This window comes from Neolamprologus brichardi, chromosome 1 (genome assembly GCF_056152115.1).
Source record: "Neolamprologus brichardi isolate AB-2024 chromosome 1, ASM5615211v1, whole genome shotgun sequence".
Classification (NCBI taxonomy): Eukaryota; Metazoa; Chordata; class Actinopteri; order Cichliformes; family Cichlidae; genus Neolamprologus; species Neolamprologus brichardi.
Genome location: NC_142104.1, coordinates 35,296,523 through 35,320,025, shown reverse-complemented (window position 1 = coordinate 35,320,025; position 23,503 = coordinate 35,296,523). Strand labels below are relative to the sequence as shown.

The 23,503-nt window shown below is 42.6% G+C and overlaps 1 protein-coding gene across 5 annotated transcripts in view; it reads right to left on the bottom strand.

The window, feature by feature from the left end:
• sgsm2 (small G protein signaling modulator 2) overlaps window positions 1–23,503 on the bottom strand; it is a 109,985-nt gene that overhangs the window by 74,062 nt on the left and 12,420 nt on the right. For all 5 annotated transcript variants that reach the window (XR_015719095.1, XR_015719097.1, XM_087841401.1 and 2 more), the window contains exon 2: window positions 22,980–23,055. Coding sequence is in view for 3 of the 5 variants with exons in the window: in XM_087841401.1 (XP_087697527.1) it covers window positions 22,980–23,055 (76 nt within the window). In the remaining 2 variants the exon portion in view is untranslated. The remainder of the gene's footprint in view (window positions 1–22,979; window positions 23,056–23,503) is intronic.

Sequence of the window (23,503 nt, the reverse complement as noted above, 5' to 3'; positions counted from 1 at the left end):
GACACGATTCCAAACATTTTTACAAATAAATAACTGCAAAGTGGGGTGTGTGTAATTATTCAGCCCCCTGAGTCAATACTTTGTAGAACCAGCTTTTGCTGCAGTTGCAGCTGCCAGTCTTTTAGGGTCTGTCTCTACCAGCTTTGCACATCTACAGACTGAAATCTGCACATTCTTCTTTGCAAAACAGCTCCAGCTCAGTCAGATTAGATGGGCAGCGTTTGTGAACAGCAGTTTTTGATTGGATTTAGATCTGGACTTTGACTGGGCCGTTCTAACACATGGATATGTTTTGTTTTAAACCATTGTTGCCCTGGCTTTATGTTCAGGGTCGTTGTCCTGCTGGAAGCTGAACCTCCGCCCCAGTCTCAAGTCTTTTGTAGACTCCAAGAGGTTTTCTTCCAAGATTGTCCTGTGTTTGGCTCCATCCATCTTCCCATCAACTCTGACCAGCTTCCCTGTCCCTGCTGAAGAGAAGCACCCCCAGAGCATGATGCTGCCACCACCATATCTGACAGTGGGGATGGTGTGTTCAGAGTCATGTGCAGCGTTTTGCATGTTGGTCTCATCTTACCAGAGCAGCTTCTTCCACATGTTTGCTGTGTCCCCCACATGTTTGCTGCGTCCCCCACATGTTTGCTGCGTCCCCCACATGTTTGCTGCGTCCCCCACATGTTTGCTGCGTCCCCCACATGTTTGCTGCGTCCCCCACATGGCTTGTGGCAAACTGCAAACGGGACTTCTTATGGTTTTCTGTTAACAATGCTTTCTTCTTGCCACTCTTCCATGAAGGCCAACTTTGTGCAGTGCACGACTAATAGTTGTCCTATGGACAGATTCCCCCACCTGAGCTGTAGATCTCTGCAGCTCGTCCAGAGTCACCATGGGCCTCTTGGCTGCATTTCTGATCAGCGCTCTCCTTGTTGGGCCTGTGAGTTTAGGTGGACGGCCTTGTCTTGGTAGGTTTACAGTTGTGCCATACTCCTTCCATTTCTGAATGATGGCTTGAACAGTGCTCCGTGGGATGTTCAAGGCTTGGGAAATCTTTGTGTAGCCTAAGCCTGCTTTAAATTTCTCAATAACTTTATTACTGACCTGTCTGGTGTGTTCTTTGGACTTCATGGTGTTGTTGCTCCCAATTTTCTCTTAGACAACCTCTGAGGCGTCACAGAGCAGCTGTATTTGTACTAACATTAGATTACACACAGGTGCACTCTATTTAGTCATTAGCACTCATCAGGCAACGTCTATGGGCAACTGACTGCACTCAGACCAAAGGGGGCTGAATAATTAGGCACACCCCACTTTTCAGTTATTTATTTGTAAAAAATGTTTGGAATCATGTATGATTTTTGTTCCACTTCTCACGTGTGCACCACTTTGTGTTGGTCTTTCACGTGGAATTCCAATAAAATTGATTCATGTTTGTGGCTGTAATGTGACAAAATGTGGGAAAGTTCAAGGGGGATGAATACTTTTGCAAGCCACTGTAAAACTACAAAAAAAAACAACCATTCCCACAGTAGGACCTCAGTATTTGTTCAGGGCTCTAAATATCGAGTTGTTAACGCTGCGAGTAAATGACACTTTTATCTGCAAACAAAGGAAGCTGCTCACTTCTGTGTTATGTTCACTGACAATAATGACTCTGATTTATACTGACAACAATTAGAAACATCATGTTTAGTCATGGGATTTACATTCTCTGCTTCATAACACGCAAAACAATCGTACACTGATAAATGCAGCTGTGCTCATTTTCAACGGGAATATGCAAAACTGTCAAAAAAGACACACTGCACTTTGACTCCTAATACCAGGGCAGTCCATTATTCCCATTATTCCCAAAAAAAACCTCCAGTACAGCTGCTGCTTTGCAGTACTGGGCCAGTTACATCACAGCTCCAGCCGCCAGATGAATAAACATCAAACAGCCCACCAGCAGAGACTCAGACATCACACATGCCCCTTTGAATGAGTCTAAATTTGCTCATAGTTCTGAAGCTGCTGTTTAACAAACAGTTATCTAGGGAGGGCAGGGTTGCCATGGACACCCATCCTAATCAACGGTGTACCTGACGCCTCGCTACAGTCTCTCGTGAGTTACGATTCCTGTGATTCTCAATTACCTCTGAGGGAGCCAAATAATTGAACATCAGGGAGCGAGAAAGGGAAACAGTCTGTGCTCAGGGCTGACAATTTGAACCGTTGGCACGACATTTCAGTGTTTAGTCTGCATTCCATTAGAAACAAAGCATTTGCTACAGTTACATGATTAGTTCAACATGTTTCACTATATCACTTATTTTTACAAGATAAGCTACCTCCTGGCTGTAGCTCAGGTCACCTACTGATCGGAAGGTTGGTGGTTCGATCCCTGGCTCCTCCAGTCTGCATGTCAAGTATCCTTGGGCAAGATAGTAAACCCAAGTTGAATGTAGTTAAAATTCACCCAGTGAAGCAGTGGGCAGCGCCCGGGGAGCAGTGTGTAGTGGTTCTTGTACCTTGCTCAGGGGTGCCTCAGGGTAGCCAATCAGGGGAGTTGAACCCCCGACCTTCTGATCACGGGGCAACCACTCTACCTACTGAGCTATCCCTGTCCATCTACTAGGGCTGCATGATTAATCGTTAAATCGCGATCTCGATTCATACTTATGTGCGATCGCATTTCCAAATGACGATTTAAAAAAAAAAAAAAAGAAAAGACGACGATTGTGCCGCATTTTGATCCGGGACGTAATCTGCATGAAAACAAGCGCTCACTCTTCCTGCTCAACAAATGACGAGGGTGGAGCCTTATACCACGTGATACAGAAGCTGGCTGCTACAATTAGCAGGAAAAAACAACGGAGAGCACGTCAGGGATGACGAGAAAGTGACAGGAGAAAATCCGTCCCGGTCAACCACCCAAACATCAATAACGGGAACCTTATACAGCGCTTCCCTATACCCGTCGAACTCCCGCAGGCACAAAGAAATTACGGAGGCTATCACTTATCACCTGACCAAAGATATGGCTCCATCAACACTGTGCAAAACGAGGGATTTAGGAAAATGATCAACACCCTAGACAAACGCTACGCAGTGCCGTCCCGCAACTATTTTTCTATTGTTGCTCTACCTGCTCTATACACGCAGTGTCGAGCAACGGTGGAGACGCAATTTCAAGCAGTACAACATTTTGCGGCAACGACAAAACGTGAGACATTTGTTGTTTTTATGTTTATTTATTGTTTTTATGTTCAGTCTCAACTGTTACGAAGTTGATGTGCAGTTAATAAGTGCAATAAATATTTATACTGGAAAAGAAAATCGTGATCTCAATTCTAAGCAAAAAAATCGTGATTCTCATTTTATGCAAAATCGTGCAGCCCTACCATTTACCATTTACGAGCCAGAATAAGAATAAAGCTAATAAGAACATTTTTCTCCAGTCAAATAAGAATCACATTTTGATTTATGACATGGGAAAGGAAAATACAGGTAAAGCTTCACTGTGATGGAAAATCAAGTCACTGTTATAGGAAGTTTGGACATTTTTGTCTGGAATCTCTAATAAGATGAGTAACGGATGTAAAATGCATTGGGAGGAAACCTAACACACCAAACCCAGCTGTCTCTTCTTAGCGTTTCCATGATGGCTGAGCGCTATCTTTGTGTATGTATTGTGATAGCTAGCATTGGTGCTGACTGAAAATAAATCAGTTTCTTGTTTTCTAAGAAATGTGTGATGTGTAAATGTGAGCTGTGGAGCAGTGGGAGGTTAGACTGCAGTGGGATGTGTTAAAGGGCTCCAAATCGCAATCGAACAAAGAGGAGCATATATCAACAAACACGTTTGTTTCTCTCTGTTGTCACTTTGATATTTCTGAATCGTGTCTCTTATTAGTCCTCCACTTACTGTGAAAGAATACAAAGGAAGGAGACAAAGGATCTCACTAACAGAATAATGTGGTGCAGCAACTCTGGTTCTTAATGACTTGGATAAACATTGATCGGCTGCCTGAACACCCGTCAATCAGCATGTCGAACATAATTATTTAGGACACTGGTATAGATATATATATATATATATATATATATATATATATATATATATATATATAGATATATATATATATATATAGTAGGGGTGCAACGATACACAAAATTCACGGTTCGGTTCGATACTTAAATTTAATGTTGCTGAAACAACAAAGTAATAAAAAAATAAATCTGATGGAGAAATCCCTCATCTTTGGAAAAGAGAGTTTATTACAGAGAAATGTCTCTTTCCAAAATAAAAGCTATACTATACGCTTCTTCTGGGCTATATTCTCAGCAGCATATTAAACATATCAGGTCCCCATAAGGAGAATCATGTGCTAACGGCTGTCTAAATGACTCTGGTAAAGTTTGTAGCATGCGTGCTTGTTGTTTTTGTCTGCTTCCACTTGTCTTTGCACGAGGATGATGTCGGAGTAAACGTGCAGTCATATTCGTTGTGTTCCCACTAGTGCTGTCAGCGTTAATCTGACGTTAACGCCACAACACGGCAAATCTCCGTTAACGAGCTACTGCGGATCGCCCCGTAGCTGCGCTAACACACTAGTTCCCACCAATGTAATTGAGCATTGCGTGGCACATCCAACATACTGTTTTACTTTAGTCCATGACACGCTTACCTTCAGGGTCATACGTCACATGAAACCCAAAATAGTTCCAAACGCCAGATCTGAATGAGGGTGGGGGAGGTTCAATTTGCCATGTTGCAAGGAGCTTAGCTTCTGTCTTGCTAGCTTGCGCTGCCAGAGGATCTGCACTCGACAGTGCAGCCTAGGCAGTGCGGAGTAGTCGAACGCAGATCCACTGAGCGCTCAACACAGACAGCATCGTCAGAAGAAAAGTTGATAAAATAAATCAAAAATTTTGTATTGTTCGATACATATGCGTACCGAACCGAAAGCACTGTATCGAATGGTTCAATATCGATACGAGTATCGTTGCACCCCTAATATATATATACAGATATCTCTGCCATGACGGTGGAAAACTAAGTTAACAGCTTGGTTAGCAGTTATATATGGTAGCAACGCAAACTAACACTGTGAATTAACACTAACAGTCGGGGTGGGTCATGATGATGTGCACAGTATTGTTACATAATAAAATTAAACCTAACAGATGTTGGACCTTGTTTCGAGCTTTCTAACCAGGTGCTTGAAGCCATCATTTGCTTGTAACAGCATCAGTAAATTTCTATCCACTGTTTGCTCTCCGGTCATTAGGACTGAAACATGTTTGTCGTTTCCACCTTCAGTTGTAACAGTTTTGCAAACTTTAGCTCCCCTCTCAGGCTCTAAACTGTCATTGGAGGATAACTGCTGCTCTTGCTCTCAGACATGCCTCAGCTCGTCTCGTTGTTGTGCTATGGAGCATAAACCTACAGCTTCACTATATTATTAAACCTGCAAGGGGACATTGTTTTCACAGGAAAATTTATATCAATATTACAGTGGGCAGCATGATGTATGATATATGATTTGACATAGGCTTACCTACCAGATTAAAACACTCTTTTAAAGTGCTCAAAATGCACCAACAGTGCAAACAGCAGAGCTTCAGCTGAGTGACTCCAGCAGACGCTGACCAGCAACAGCTGCCAGTGTCAACAGGTCTTTAAACATAGCAACCATTCCCTAAATTTAAGTCTCATCTATATCCAGATGGATGAGGGGAAAACCTCAGAGGACACTGCACATACAGAGGCTGTAAACATGATTTCAAATGCTGTGAAGTCGGATATTTTAACAGGAGAATTTATGGGACTGACTCACTTTGGAGCCAGTATAGGAAATGCAGCTTTTTTATGCATTCACTTGGTTTCAAATGCTTGCTTAAAGGGTGGTGGTGGTGGTGGTGGGGTGGTGGGGAGGGGGTGTCTGATTATTGTAGGGTCGTTGCCCTACACTGACTGCTGTTGCGATTTGGTTGAACCTCATTTTTCTGCCCAGGAGATTGCTTGTAAAACCAAATATAATATTTTAAAATGATAAAATGATAATATTTGATCATTTTAATGGTTTTCAAAACATTCAGCCTGCATTAATAATTAGCCAGCTGGTTAGCACTGGCACATTTATAGAAGAAAAAATAGAAGCAACAGGCTGTAAAGAGAGAACAGCAACATTTACACTTTGACAAGTCTCCATGAATGTTCGGATGCACTTCCAAACCCGGCTCTGTTCTCTGTGGGCTTTGTGGGAAGGAGAGAAGTTAAAAAAAATAAAGTTTTACAGCTTCCTTTCAGGTCAGCAGGCGGTGGGTGAGAGATACTGAGTGAAGTAACACTGTGAGACTAATGTTGGCTATTTTCTCTTCTCTGGCACTGGCTTCAGTATTTCTCTTCACATTTTTACTCGTATACATGTGCTAATAATGGCATTTATCTCCTTACAGAAGTGTTTTCCTGCAGCCCATCAGATCGTGATTGACTATTTATGGTCAGTTAGTATAGATGATCACATTTACAATGAAAACTCCTGGGCTGTCTGAACAACTGTGCTGAGCCTGGTTAATCAGCCCGGCCCTGGCAGTTTGTGCATGTGCACACATACGCTTTCATGTTGCAGCTGCAGCCTGCACACTGTGATGTGAGTGAAGCCAGAAGGATTACGCAGAGTGGTGCGTCTCCAGTCACGACTCTGCTCTGGCTCTGATGTGCAGTCTCCAAAGCCCTTATTGCCTTCTGGCCCTCTGCTTTTTCATCGGTCACCACTTACGGTCCTCGCATACGTACGATGTTGCTCTCTTTGGACGCGCGTCAGCTGCTGTGTCGTTACACTCTCTGTCACGATCTGCATTAGCATCGTGATCTTTCATCCCCTCTTCCACAAACTGATCGTGGAAAGCAACATTGGGTTATAGCAAATTAAGATTCCTGGAAGATGGAGTGGAGTAATGAAGTCACCAGCGATACAGTCAATTAAGTCAATTAGAGAGGCATCTGTGGTGGAACAGAGTGAAAATAGCCAACAGTTATTTTCAATTAATATCAGGTATTGTGATTATAAACTGATTAATTGCCTTGTCTATAAAATATGAGGGAAACAGTATAAGTCGGCGTAACGGTCCATAATAGTTCTGGACAGGAAAAGTGTTCAAGTCACCAGCTAAGCTCTGTTTTTATTCCAGCCCTCCATCCATTCTCTTAAACACCTGTCCAGCAAAGGCTCGACTTAAAGCAGATTAACTACCAGGACCTTGGAGGTCCAGGACTAAGTCATGGCCATAACTGTAGACTCTCACATGTACAGTCATGGCCATTTTCCCAAAAGGTTGATTCGGTTCATTTGGACGTTTTCAGTGAGAAACGTTTTGTCTCTCATCCAGAGTCTCAGCTGACTGCAGGTTTCCGACCTTATAAACAGGACATTTCCACTGAAACTAACCCACTGAATGAACAATGGGCACTGAAAACGTCCAGATGAAGAGAATCAACCTTTTGGGATTTACTTACCTGGATGATGAGCGTGCATCAAGACCTATTAAGTAATCCACCCAAGAACCTGCTTAGATCAAGTGTTTGGTAGTTTTTTAAAATAATTTTCTTTGATGTTAAAAAGAACATTTTCTGCAGGCACATTTTCTGAAACAGAAGTATCTACTTTCCAATAAGTGTCAGACATGCAAATCCACAATTCTCCAATTCTCACTGCGAATATGCAAAAACATTCTTTATGTCACGTCCTGTGGGGGAAACTGGAGAGATGTCACGCAGAGAGACATTTTGATCACAGTCCATGTCCAATTAAAATCCATCTGAAAACCTAATGCTTTCCTAATGCTTCAACTGTCTCTTTCCTAATTGCTCTTTCTATTCCTGTCTGTTCATCCCTCTACAGTGCGTGGAACCCCACATGTCCACTGGGTGACAGGTCATTACATGACCGCGACTTTCCTAATGAGCCCATTAGTCGTCTCTGCCCTCTCCCTCAACATCCCCCAGTTCTTTTGCACCACTCCTTGAAACATTTCCAGTTCATCAAATCGTGTACTCTTTCTAACACCCCCGTCACCCCCTCGTTTTTCACCTCCCTGCATGTCAGCCATAACAAAGTGCACAGCTCCACCCAAAGGCCATGATGGCTGCTGTAGTTTGTAGTTACGTACTTTAACTAATGCGGATAACTTTATCCGCATTTACAGAAAAAATAGTTTGTTTAAAAGTAATCATTGATTTCTAATATTATCTAATAAGTACTTGATCCCCTATTTCAGCGGTCCCCAATCCCCGGGCCTCGGACCGGTACCGGTCCCTGAGTCGTTTGGTACCGGGCCGCGAGAGTTGAGGCTCAGGTGTGAAATGTATAGTTTTCAGGGTTTTTATCGGTTTTCAGCGTTATTTTGTTATCGCTTTTATCGTTGACTCGGTTTTCCTGGGTCTTTTCACGTGTGTTATGAATAAATCTTCTTTTTTTCGGTACTGGTACTAGTTTTATTTTGTTGTATTTATCCGCGACACCTCAAAGGCCGGTCCATGAAAATATTGTCGGGCATAAACCGGTCCGTGGCACAAACAAGGTTGGGGACCGCTGCTCTATAACATAGCCAGGATTCAGGTTCCCACAGATTGGTGATTATAATCAGTTAATCAGTCACAAATACTCCTGATCTCAGTGCATAAAGCACATGGGTCTTCAGCCTCAGTGACTCCACCACTGCAAAATCAAAGGGCTGTCAGAGGACATCGGGGACAAGATTGTAGATCTGCACAAGAGTGAAACGGGCTGCAAGAAGCTTGGTGAAAGGGTGATAACTGTTGGTGTGATTATTTAGAAATGGAAGAAATATAAAACGACCATCCGTTGCCCTTCGTCTGGGCGTGAGGATGATCACGAGAAAGGTGCTGGATCATCCCAAAATGAACGGAAGGAGGAGCTTGTTACTGATCTGTCAGCTGTGAGCACAGTCACCAAAAATGCCATTAGTAACACTCTCCAAAAGTTGATTCTATTCATCTGGACGTAGCGTTTTCTGGGAGAAACGTTTCAGTCATTATGCAAATGTACTGTTTATAAGATTGAAACCTGCAGTCAGCTGAGACTGAAGAAGTCACCTGGATGAGTGACGAAACGTTTCTCCCAGAAAACGCTACGTCCAGATGAACACAATAAACTTTTGGAGATTTGGATTGGATTTTCCTGGATGATTGAGAATGCATCAAGACCATTAGTAACACTGCGCTGTAATAGATTGAAATCTTACAGTGTCTGCAAGATCAACACAGATGTGCAGACTTGTCTTACGTTTGCCAGTGAACATCCAAGCAGCAACCTGAAGACTTTAGAGAGTTTCTGTAAAGAGCAATGGGCCAAAATCCCTCCTGGTGACCAACTACAAGAAACACCTTACCACTGTGCTTGCCAACAACGGTTTATCCACCCAATACTAGGTTAGGCTTTGCTTTGGAATCAAATACTTATTTCCTCAATGACATACACATCAAGTTATTTGGTTTTTATGGATTTTCATTCTGTTGCTCTCCATTAAAACCAAACAAATTGGTAAATTCAGCTACCTGGTCATGAGTATAGCTGAACAGGCTGAACTGGTCTTCAGTTTTGACTGTAGTCGGTCAGACTACCGAGCTGCTCTTAGACTTTCAATGCTGGTAAAAAACAACACGGGACATTTCTTGACATGTCTTTATCATCATAAGTTTGTGAAGTTTTGTCAGGTTTTTGCACATATGTTAAACGTTGGTTATTTAATTGGTGCAGAGGATACATGTAGAAGCACATCTGTACACATTTGTCTGTAAGGCTGTTAGAATCAGGTTTATACGATGAAAGACTGATATTCAAAACAGGCCTGCAACTGTGCTCGACACAGACCCACTGACAATCTGTACAGGTCAGCTTTTAATGGAAGATAACATCATCTATGAGGAGCATGGCAAACAAAGACAACTGTGATAACTGGGAAACATCATTTCCATCATTAACGCTGTCAGGCCTAAGGCATCATCATAATAACCATAAACCCAGGTTATCAGACTATGTTCTTTCTGGATTTGGACAATTGTTTTTCTCAAGTCTTGGCAATCAAGAAAAATCAGTTTACGGCTGCGTCCACACGTACACGGGCATTTTTGAAAACGCAGCTTCTTCTATGCGTTTGGGCCTTTTGTCCACACGTAAACGGCGTTTCGAATCACTGAAAAAAGAGATTTTTAAAAACTCCTGCCAGGGTGCACATTTTCGAAAACTCCATCTTTGTGTTTACTAGGGCTGCCACGATTACGTCGACTATCAAAATCGTCAACGACTGATTTAATAGTCAACGCGTCGTTTGAAGCTTTGTAAGATCCCAAAAGAGGCAGGAATAAGTAGTAGGATTTAAGAGTGTAATAACGGACTGAAACAGAAGATGGCAGCACTGCATGTACAAGGATGCCAGCTGCCGTTAAACCCCGAAGAAGAAGAAGAAGCTGTGTCCCAGAATTCATAGCGCAGCCCAGCTCAGTTTCCAACAATGGCGGCAGCTAGTTAGTTTTAATATTACTCTTATTATTCTTTCTGGGTCACAAAATAAACGTTTAACATATTTTCAGGCGAGAATGTAGCTGTGTAAACCTCAAATATCTGCTCAGTTTATCAAGACACCACATATTTTCAAAAGCGCTCCGACGTTTTCGGAGACGTCTGTTACCCACTAGCTCGATAGCTAGCCGGGGGCTAGGCTCACTAGAGCCGTGAGAACACCGGACTCCCGGCTAATCGTTTTTCAAACCCACCGCTGTCTTTCACTACTCAGGTTAAACATGATATATAAGTCACTTAGATAACTTAAAATGTTATTGTTTGGCTTTTTTTAGTATTTTATTTGTTCCTGAGTAAATCGGTTTGGCTGAGATTAAAGTTATAGTTTTTACACAGCTGAATAAACATCAAGCAGACAGCTGATTATCAGAAGTGTGAGATGCTGGAGAATTTACTCCGGTGTCCTGTTATATTTTAGATAGCAAGGAGTTTATTAAACTTCACCGAAACAATCTGCAAATTTCATTAAAATTTAATAAACTATCATCTTGTCTTTATTTTTAGTTAGCACATACCTTAAACACTTAAAGCTGTAAGCTAATGATAGTTATATAAGAGCAGATGCTGCTGGTGCAATAAGCTGTACGTTTTACGTCCAATGGATGATGATCTGATTAGTCGACTAATCGCAAAAATAATCGGTGACTAGTCGACTATCAAAATAATCGTTTGTGGCAGCCCTAGTGTTTACGTGTGGACAGAAAACAGAGATTTAGTCATGCGACGTCAAAGGTGTGCGTCTGTCTTGACGTCACGCTGTGCACCACATTATTGTAGATGAATTTCTCCAATGGTGGACAGAGACAAAATACAGTTACTGTCCCTCCATTTAGAAAGACAGAGGTCAGAGTGAACTTCAGACGTGGCTTCAACACAGACACTCTCACAACCCAAATCCTGACGCCAACATTGGTTTTGGACGAGATCAGGTCGGTGGTCTTTCTTTACTCTTTCCCACTCAGGCTTCCACAGTTCTGATTGGCCAACATTTCTACATGGTTAGGATTACATCGCCACCTGTTGCTTTAACATGTTGACAGCGTTTGACTTTGTTTTTTGCATTTACATGTTTACATGTTAAACGGCATGTGTGGACAGGATGGTACATGCTTTACTCTGTGGGCCCCAAATAATCTCGTATGATGAGTCTCTATTCCCACTGCTGATTTCAGTTATGCATTCTTCTGTTGCTCTTTGGTTTTCATCAGTGGATTAGTGGAACGGTGCAATCCTGAATGGTGTTCTAGCACCTTAAATCTGACAGACAGGTTCTAATGCATAACAGATGGTATCCCAGTGAGGGCACGGAGATACTGGATCCTTGCAGTGCAGTCATAGTGCATACATAAATAAATCCAGTCCCAGTCCTCATATCCAGCACTAAAGACTGATAGCTACTGCTGAGTGAACAGAAGAGTAACGTGTTTTAAGTGGCAGATAATTAGAAAACGTTTCAAACAGCTCAATAAATATCAGCAAACACAAAAAGGTCTCAGTGTGTGAGAAAGATGAAACTATCACACCAATATTTAATTATGGAAGATGTAGTATGTACTGGAATTACAGCCATAACTATTACACTGTGGGGTCTTTACCTTGCTTTTAACTTGTTATAATAATAATAATAATAGATTGCATTTATATAGCGCTTTTCGGGGCCCTCAAAGCGCTTTACAATTCCACTATTCATTCACTCTCACATCCACACACTGGTGGAGGCAGCTACAGGTGTAGCCACAGCTGCTCTGGGGCAGACTGACAGAAGCGAGGCTGCCATATCGCACCATCGGCCCCTCTGGCCAACACCAGTAGGCGGTAGGTGAAGTGTCTTGCCCAAGGACACAACGACCAGGACAGAGAGCCCAGGGATCGAACTGGCAACCTTCTGGTTACAAGACAAACTCCCAACTCTTGAGCCACGATCGCCGTTATGATTTGGCGACATATAAATAAAACTGAATTGGAAACATAAAGAAGAAAATATAAAACCTAAACCAAAATATCAAATATTTGAAAATGTTTTACTTTTCAGTTCATCAACTGGCAAAATTGAGGCAACAGGTTGCCGGTGTTTTAAGGTCCAGTGGAGCTGCTTTCAATAGTCCGTCGAGTGTTGTCCCCCCCACCCCCCCAGGTTTGATTTATTAGCATGTGTATTTATATTTTAAAGACAGCGTGAAAGCAGTTACATTTTAATATTAAAAACAAAATGTTCTGGTATAATGTCAAGACGATTTCTTAGCCGAGTCCTGGGCACGATTTACTTTTCAGATTCTGTGTGTTGAATGCGCACGCACACACACACACGCACACACACACACACACACACACACACACACACACACACACACGCTAATACGTATGACACCATAACAAGTAATGCTTTCCACAGAACAGAAATCACACTTTGCACAGCTCGACTCCCCCATCCAGGAGGCTAATGAGGCAGAGTTACATTATCGGTCTGAAGGTTGTGGAGACGTTCTGGACTCCTACACATAGAAACGCACAGGATGTTTGTTGGCTAGTCTCACTGTGTGGTTGGAGTTGACTGTTGTATAACTATGTCTATGTATAACTGCAGCAGATACCAGGGGTGCCACCAGCTCCCACTGAAATTCTTTGGTCAGCCAAGCTGAACGGCTCATTAATATCAATGCGAGGAAAGGAAGAGGAAGTGCACTAAAGAGAAATGTCTTTGCATCAAGTTTGCTTCTCTCTAATGAGCTCTGGGCTGTAGAGGGGATGGAGGAGGACCCAACAAGAGTCCCGACAGGCCACTTAAACACAATGGGTACTTTGTGACTTGTGCATCAACTCTTCAAGTATTTTGTATTTGTATCGGAAAGGTCAGTCACACAAGATGTCAGCTGCTGCTTTAGGGATGGTATCATCTATGAATCTTCTCTATGGTCTTTCTCTTTTTCTCCGGCGTGGCAGCTTCATACTCGATATCCCTCCTCGGTCTAACCCCTCTGATGCACTCATTTCCACTCTTGTCCATCCTGGTCTTCCTGTCTTTTTGTCATCAGAGCAGGTCCCACAATCATCCTGCCTATACTCGTCACCTCTCGCGTGCACCGTCCTCTGCCTTTAGCGGCTGACCCAGGTTTTTAAACTCGTCCACCTTCACTGCCTCACCTACTTGCATCTTCACCGGCTCATCTGCCCCCCGCTCGTTCAATTGCATGTATTCTGTCTCGCGTCTTTTATCTGGTGCATAACTCAACCAGAACAGATGCCCGATGTACTTTCACGCCCACCCCTGTATCTTCCCTCAGCATCGTCTTGCTGTGTCCGACCTTCTCTATACTTCTTCATCAACACTCTCACAGTAAGCATCACATCTGTAGTGCTCCTTCTCAGAACGACACCATGGTGCTGCTTGCTGATCGTCACCTTTCCTCTTAACCTCGCTTGAACTACTCTTTCCCAGATCTTCATGGCACATCATCTTTATCCCTCTGTAGTTACTGCAACTCTTCACATCAGCCTTGTTGATGAACGTCTTCTTTCTTCTGCCTCATATTCAGTTCACTGTACGTCTTTGCCACCTCTCTTTGCTGTCCACGCAGCCTCCCAGTAGCTCTTCTCTACTTTATCTCCCCGACTATCACACTGTTCAATGCTAACCTCTTCCTTCCCTTCACTTTCCTGTACGTCTTCATTCCACCACCGAGTCTGCTTGTCTTCTTTTCTCTGTCCAAAGGATGCATCAAACACCATAAAAATTAAATAATTATGAAATACGTATTCTTTGTTTGGTTGATAGTCCCTCTCCACCAAAATAACAAAGTGCTTCCTGTTGGCTTTTAATAATAAAAACAGTGGCCTTCATCAGTAGATGTTAACAGAGCCTCGTGACTCATTCATTTGCAGAAATCATTACTTATCATTAGCACCTGACCTTTCACCTTTCACCTTTCCTAAGAACCCCTGAGCTGTAGAGGTTGACAATCAGCCTGCATTGCGCTGACGTCCCTTATTTAGCCTGCGGGCTTTCAGCCCAGGAGTGATGAGATGAACATGACAGGGTCTGACCAGGCTGCTCGACTCTACAGACTCTAACATGTAACATTTGCAGCAGTTTAAGACATTACAGTGAAGAGGGAGCATCTGCACCGGATTATATTATCTGCTTATACACTGGAATGTTTTAGCTGCATGAAGAAAGTGAAATGTCCTCAAATGCATCTCTGTAACAGTAAGGTATAGGTGTGCATGTGCAGATCTGAACACTGACACGCCGAATGAAAGTTGCTCCCTGCTTGCTGCTGATACTTGGGACTGACATACTTACATGTAGCTCCAAGTCAGCCTTCATTTTTTTGCAGTCCATGTGCATGTTTGTGCATCTGTGGGCCGAGCGCACATTAAAGGTGCAACAGGGTCAAATAGTAATTTCCTTGATGGGGTCGTGTGGGCACACAGCAGATTTGTACAATCAGTAACAGCCAAAAACTTCATGCAAACATCAGAGAGGAAGCTGACGCGTACACTACAGTAGCGGCGCATAGAAAACAGGTTTCAGTGCAGTCTGTGAGTCTAAGACAATTTTCTAATTATTTTTGTGTGAGATATAAGCAGCAAAATCGTGATTTAGCCAGCTCTCATTTCTTTAGTTTTTCATTAATTGAATCATTAATTTATTGAAACATGTCCAGGAACAGATGGAAAAGCAAAAGCAGAGTTTGTACGATCCCAACAAGATTGAACATTAACCACCTTTATTCTTCAACATGATCTGAACTGCCGAGCTGAGCTTTCTTGCAATTTCTTTCAAAAATCTTCAGGAAAAGTTCTGTCAGTCACCTCAAGGCACTTTATATTGTAAGGTCGACCCTACAACAATACATACAGAGAGAAACCCAACAATCATATGACCCCCTATGAGCAAGCACTTTGGTGACAGTGGGAAGGAAAAACTCCCTTTTAACAGGAAGAAACCTCCAGCAGAACCAGGCTCAGCGAGGGGCGGGGCCATCTGCTGTGAGAGAAGGCAGACAGGATAAAGAACAAACCCACTGAATCACAGTTCTTATATAATTTGGAATACCTCAGCCTTTTCCCTGTTTCTCATTCTTTAGAACGACTTGCTGATGGACACCCTTCCTGTGAGACCAACTGTGTCAGATATCACTTTCACATACTGTTCATCTGCTGCAGAGAGTTTGTTTTTTGTTTAGGCCCGACACATCTTTGGTTTTTATTGGTAAATTCAACTAAAGAAACAGCCCGACACTAACAAAGAGCCTAAAGATATCACTTAGAATCAGTTTTTGAGCTCTAACTAACAATGTGGCCACTGGTGTCAAATTAAAGCCAGTTCCATTTATTTTAATGAGTGCAAAACCCCCAAATATGTAAATATGATTACATCACATTACATTTCCACCACTGTTCTGTCTCTTCCAAGGCTGGCTTGAAAACAATCCGGTCTAACAAAAATAATTACTCTTCTTTAAAGATCTGCTTTATTAAATATAAGGGAAACCACACACTTGCACTGTCCAAGCCCATATATCTAATAAGCAACCGTTTCAACCGTCAGCAGCTCCAGATAACGTTATGAGATGCTTCAGGCTCTGTCTAAAATCACTTGAGCAGATTTTAGAGACACTGACTGATCACATCGTGCATTTGGCTCTAAGAAATTAATTAGAGTAGCATAGTTACTGCTGTGCTTCCCTTTTATTGCCACCATTCATTGACGGTGACGGGAATAAACGGGAAAAATAGACTCGAACAAAAGTAAAACTTTCCGCTATGTTCATAGAAACCACTGCAGTGCAGTTAGCATAAAACAGGCTTTTAAAGAATAACAGCTTGATATCAATTGTTACTGATGGTAGGGCTGGGCGATATGGCCTAAAATTCATATCGTGATATAATTTGAAGCATGTGCGGTAACGATATATATCACGATATATTCTTTTCTTCTGTATAACGTATTTTCCACACTATAAGGCACACTTAAAATCCTTTCATTTTCTCAAAAATCGAGAGTGTGCCTTATGTATGAATTCTGGCTGTGCTTACTGACCTCGAACCGATTTTGGCTGCAGAAATCTGTTAAAAAATGTTTTAGCACAACTTTGGTAAGCTGCACTGCTTGATGGATCGTCAGAGCATTACGGCTGCCGTAGTGAGGAGCTTCACGGAGTAATCTGGGTCCTAAACTCCGTCTACTTCAGGTCCCAAACTCAAAAGAAAACTAAGCGTTAAAAACGGTCTAAATTCTTTCATCTTTAATTAAATCATCAGCGTTGCTGCTTTATCAGGTGTAACAATTAATTTTAACATCCAGGCATCCATGAAAACAGAAGTTATTAAATTTAACGGAGTTAGAAGTTAACAGGAAGTTAGCTCGCTAGTTTCCACCTAAACATTTCATAGCATGTTCTGACTGAGAGATTTCTGAAACTAATTCAAACGTACAGCTCTGCTATCACTTCCAACATAAATGAAGACAGAAAACTAAACAGCAGTGACGTTTGCAGGGTTACTGAAGTTGGACTACCTGGTATATAATGTTGTGCTACGTGACTGCTAGCGACACAGCTATGTTAGCATAACATTAGCACAGTGAAGCTGGAGGATGAACGCTAACTTTTTTCCACTCGATAAAAGTTAACGTCAGGGATTCTGGTGGTCAGGGACAAATGCAATCGCATAGCAGGATGCTATACACGGGCCAAACTTCAGTCAGGAGAACAACTGAGATCATTCACCCACAATACGAGGTTAGTTATTAATATACTGCAACAACACGGGAACAGAGCAGCTGCAGAGAATTCAACATTAATGAATCAATGTTACGGAAGTGGAGGAAGCGCAGTTTTTGGCTTTCCACATATTTCAAAAGTGCTTCATCTCTTTGCTATGACTGTCGCCCGCCATAATTTGCAGTTGATAATGGTTGTAGCTGCTGCGATGCTTTCGACCAAAACAGATGCAGCTTGATGACATCATCAACATGTGCTATCACGATAGAGCGATATAGTCAAAATCTCTATCGTTGGCCAAATTTATATCGTTTCTATCGTAAATCGTTTATATCGCCCAGCCCTAACTGATGGGATGTCAAAATCACAAATATACCAGTCATTGAGAAAAGCAGCGCAGAATACAGGTAAGGTTTTTAAAAAGGAAGCTAAAAAACGTTTTTTCCTACTGTCCTACTTCAGATGTATCGATTCACTAAAACTACATACGAGTTATTATGTAACAGGCCACAATGTTTTAAATAAAACCATCTATGTTACTGTATAAAAGTTCCTTTACTTTTAATCTCATCTGCTCGATTAGTCAAGTTCACTTAGCTTTGTTAGCGAGTTAGCAGCGCAGCGCTGCCGAGACTTTAGCGCCTGTTTCAACCACGTCATTCCAGCCCAGCAGTGACAGGTGAGAGACCTCACCTCTGGCTGCTGTCTTAAAGAGTTATAATTAAAGGCTGACAGTTTAATTTCCACAGCGCCCTCTTCTCACATCAGCAATTAGAAGGACATGCACTCCCACAGCTTGGATGAGGTCAAACATGGTTCTGGCTGTTCTGAAGACAAATGTTGGATCAAGTGAAGACGGTGGATGAGAAACTTGCATGATCCAGTGTGTGTGCACCAACATTAGAGAACAGGCTGCTATTATCTTTAAATGTCAGCACGTCTCAGAGAAATGATCTGGTTTCAGCAGTTCTTCCTTCCCAGCAGCACGCTCTGTGCTGAAGCAGCTCGACCTTGGAAAGGAAGAAGCACGTACAGATGCAGCAGCATCATGTAGTTACTGCCTGGTTTACTTTGGCACAGGAAATGAGGATCATTTAGTGGCTGGAAAAAACTAGAAAGTTTAAAAATCTATCAACACAACACACAACGTTTCAAAAATTGACCTTCCTTCATTTTAAACATGACACTAGCTGTAAGTCCTCCCTCGCCTTTAAGGTCGGGTCCTTTCGCACCTCTGGACGTGCAAATCTGAGCGCTCGGCCAGACTCGGCGTTCATGTCAAGGATTATTGAGAACACTGCAGTGACAATGTTTCACTCAGCAGATTTTCTTAAACTTCCTTCTCTTTGCCAACATGAAAGTAAGGTGGATGTGTCGCTGACGTATGAAGGGTCATTGGAAATTTTCAAATGACAAGTGATTAGAGCAGGTTTCATGGAGCACTGACGAGTGCAGCGCTGCTGGTAGGAGATCAGCTAGATTTTAATCAGGTACAATTTTGGATTTTTAAAGTCTGAGCTGCAAAACTCTGATCGCAGGTTGTAAACAGAACATTTTAATGACACATTCTCATACTTCAGGCTGCTTCCCTTCTTTAACCCTTTAAGACCTACCATAGAACCAAGTCCACCAGAGCTTATATTATATTTTTACATGCTGTGGAGCCATTTTTGGGAGCATTTCAAGTTGCTATACATCAATACAACCATTACAGCCCAGATTTTAATAATATGTCTGCATTAAGTGCATAATAATTACATAAATTGCAAAAAAGTGCAATAAACTACAAAAGAATTGAAAATCATTTTTGTTTTTTTAACATATATTTCTAGTTAGAGAAATTTAAGAGGCTTATCCCTCAAAACTGTAAAAGTTGTACAAAATAGTTTCCCACCACAGGAAATTTATTTTGAGTGTCTTCATAGTTTTATTTTTGAAATACACCAATTTTTATACACTGCAGGAAAAACGAAAATAAATATTAGAATGCAAATTTGCAAAAAAGCAGCATATGCATCAAAATAAACTATTTCCAGCAGTGCAATATGAGTCCTAAGCATCCCAGAAACCACACAGAAAGTCATAAAGTCAAACATAACTTTTAAAAACACCAGTATAGGCTCATTGAGGCCCAGTTTTTGCAAAGCTATATGTGGAAGGAAACTGTGACCGAGGACAAACTGATGGCATAAGATGTAAGTACAACTCCTCCGGTTTCATATGCAAAAAAAATTATTGGCTAGCTTACGTGGTTGCAGAGCTACCAGGATTTAAAAGTAGTTATGCAAAACAGAGCGTGCCCGCTCTGACCGGCTTTAAAGGGTTAACACAGCCACACTCTCTACTTTAAAGCTTTCCCTGCACGTGACTGAAAACTGTCTCAATGTCAAAAACGACTTTATTGTCGCACTAAAGGTTGAATCAGTTCTGATACATGAGAAGACTTTACACTTTAACATTAAAGGAGTCAGGGATGATCTCCTGAAAATGAGCTGCCCGTGGCTGAGGAACAACACTGCATCATCCATAATACTGAGGAATTCTAACTGAAACTCTACAGAATAACCCGACTGGATTAACTGGATTGAATAATCCTCCTGTGAATCCAAAAGGACGGATTCACAGTGTTATCATGAAGACTTCTGGTCCTCGTCAGTCAGTGTAATCCTGTGGACGTGGGGCTTAATGCAAACTAATAAGAATAAAGGAGGAGGAATCAATAGTGCCAAGGTTACTTAAGGCTGAACAACCAGCATGTGCTGTCTGAGTCACTTCTCTTATACTACAGCGTCCCCCCACTGTGCACCTGACAGCAGTGCCACTCGTGTTATCACTGGTGTCACTGCTTGTGCGGGTGTGGAAAGGATGATCTTATTACTAAATCTTAAGTCAAAGAGGTGGTTCTTTGGTTCGGTCAACGAAGCGGACAAGCAGCTGACACGATCCAGACACCTGGGCAATTTTACCAGCAGGCAGCTTTCAGTCCTCAGGCGTCATCTACGGTCCTGCCAGGCTGAACCGTGGCCATCCATCGAGACGCCGACTACTTAGTTTCACTTGAGAAAATTCAACTTTTAATTAAAAAAAGCCTTTTCTTTTCATTTCAGTCTCTATAAAGCATTTATAATAATAAAGGTTAAAGTAGCATATTTATGAAATATCATTTTTCTTACATATATAGATGCGTGAGGAGGGGGACAAATGGACAGGAGGTGAGAGCAGAGGGGGAGAGAAGGAGATGAGACAGTGCAGGTTACAGTTACTGAGGCTGAGAAGACATGAAGAGATGGAAACACGTTCAGGGAGCATCCGGGGGAAAGCTCTGTCAGATGAGGAATAACTGGATGAATGAACGGCAGCCAGCAAGCCAGCAGGTAACACTCAGTGGACGATTTCTGATATGTTTAAAAGAAAGAGTGACGTCCATATACCGACTCCTGCTCTTAGAGTTTATCTGCTGTTCATATTCAGGGAGACAGAGAACCGTGGAAACAAGGATTTCCGATGGGACAGACCAGAAACACGTCGCCTGAACTTCCCTAAATGACTCTCCTGATGTGAAGGAGTAGCACCGCGACCCCCCTAAACTACCCCACCTACCCTTGAGATGAAGCTCATTTCCACTGCTTGTATCTGCAGAATTATTAGTCCCACTATGAACATGGATTTTTTTCATCCATCCATTCGCTTCCACTTTTTCAGGGTCGCGGCGCTGGAGCCTATCCCAGCTGTCATAGGGCGAGAGGCGGGGTACACCCTGGACAGGTCGCCAGTCTGTCGCAGGGCTAACACACAGAGACAGGCTGTATCCCAATTCAGGGTCTGCAGCCTTAAAGGCCGCATTTTAAGGCCGATTACGTCACCGCGACGCGACGAAGGCTGTCCCAATTCGAAGGCTGCTCGAAATGCGGCCCTCAAATGCGTCCTTCATTTCCCTGAATTTTAAGGACGTGGCGGTGTAGACTTCGTGGCCCAACATATCCCAGAATGCATAGCGCGGCGGTGGGTGTGGATAATTTTGCCGGAAAAAAACGACGGATGAGGGGCGCCCGAAGAGTAAACTTTAAGTAAGTACTGAATATTATGTCACTTATTTATGTGCAAATGTTTAATAACGAAGAACATTAAAACATTCCTGTTGGCCACATGTCGGCAAAGTCATGTGACATTAGTGACGTTTGTACTAACTTGGTTTTAAAGCCTTTACTTTAAAATATACGCCGTTCAATAGCTGAGCTTAATCAGAGAATGATCAAAGCTCATGTAGAAACAAACAAATGAACAAAAGATTTTCTCCCTCATTTCTGTCAAACAAAGCTGTATGACACGTTTCCAGCTGTTAGTATCATGGTTGCTAGGCAACCTGGGCAGCGCAACGGAGGCTAGACCGTCCCATTTCACAAGCCTCGCACTTCCGGCCTTAGCGGTCTTTGAGTACGCGGCCCTTGAGGATCGTTGAGGCTGCAGACCCTGAATTGGGATACAACCACAGACAACCATTCGCGCTCACATTCACTCGCACATTCACACCTAGTGACAATTTGGATTATCCAATTAACCTATCCCCACAAGCTGCATGTCTTTGGACGGTGGGAGGAAGCCGGAGTACCCGGAGGGAACCCACGCAAACACGGAGAGAACATGCAAACTCCACACAGAAAGACCTGATGGTGGAATTGAACGCAGGACCTTCTTGCTGTGCAGCAACAGTGCTAACCACCGTGCTGCCCTTTTCTTAAATACATATTTCACAAATGCTCTGAACCACAGCAAATGATTTCTGATCCTTGTCTCACAAGCTCCTCTCTGGCACAGACCTCCTTCAGTTCACAGGTCGGGGTTTGTGCAGGCCAGACAGTAAGACTCACTTTGGTCTTCTGGAGGTAGTTCCTCATCAGGAGTGACGGATGTTTTGGGTCAGAGAACAAAGCAACGACTTATCAGAAGTCTCTACGTTTACTGTTATATTTGGACATTTAATTAAATAGTCAGAGGCCAAAACCTCTTTGGCAGCATTTGTCATATTCAGATAAAATTTTAAAACATGTATTTATTCGAGTTATGGTGCAGTTATATATCTTTACCCCAAGAAAGAGAAGCTTTGGCTGTGAGATCGGTGACTTGGCTGATGTGCAGCTATAGGCGGAGGCAGCTTTGTAACCAGCATGGAAGCTGTGACTCATACAGTACTGCGAGCTCAACGAGCCGGTCAGGAGGGGCAACCCCCCTGTGTCCGGCCACACACACACACACACACACACACACACACACACACACACACACACACACACACACAGGCTTAGAAAGGTTTTGTACAGCCTCTCTATGAAATTAGGTTTCCATTATCTCCATTGTGATTACTAACGCTCCACTGAGACAGCAGCACAGTGACGTCAAAGGAAGTCCTTGATGGAGAAGCAGCATTAAGTCACCTGGTAAGGAGTTCAACAAGTCTAAGTGTGTGTGTGTGTGTGTGTGTGTGTGATGGGAAGGGTGATGCTAAATGATGTTTAGTGAGAACATTTTACAGAAGGGAATGAAAATTACATTGACGTGAAAATGTGTCATCGCCCCAGCAAATCCAGATAATCACTATAAGTCGATGTCACATCCTGTGAAGACACTCAACTGTACATGTGGTGGAAATCGAGAGAAGAGGAAGAGTACTCACTGCAGAGAGCGATGATGTGGCTGCTGTCTTCGTGGACAAACTTCTTAGTCACTGCTTCCTCCATAATCTGCTTCACCTGCACACAGAAGAGCCGGAGTGACGCTAAGAGTCATCGTCTTTAACCTCAGCTGCATCGTTGCCTCGCTGAATAGAGATGGAAGCCGCATCCAGTCTCACAGTCAAGCTGCATCAGTTTTACATAAAAGCTACTGTCACAGGAACTGAACTTTCTCATCGCCACTCTTTTATGATGACATGTGGAAAGCACTTTGTACAAATAATAAGAAAAGATTTTATTTTTTTAAAAACAACGATTGCCCGGTGCACCCGGCTGATGATGATTGGTCAGATTGATGGTGTGTGCTTTAAACAGGCTTCACTCATCCAACCAGATCACTGAGCTCCAGCTGTTGGACTGAGACTAAAGAACTGTGCCGACTGTGAGCAGGTGTGTGGGCAGGTGAGTGTTTGTTTTCTAAATTACTGAGAAATAAATCACATTTGTAACTAAAACTGAACCTTTG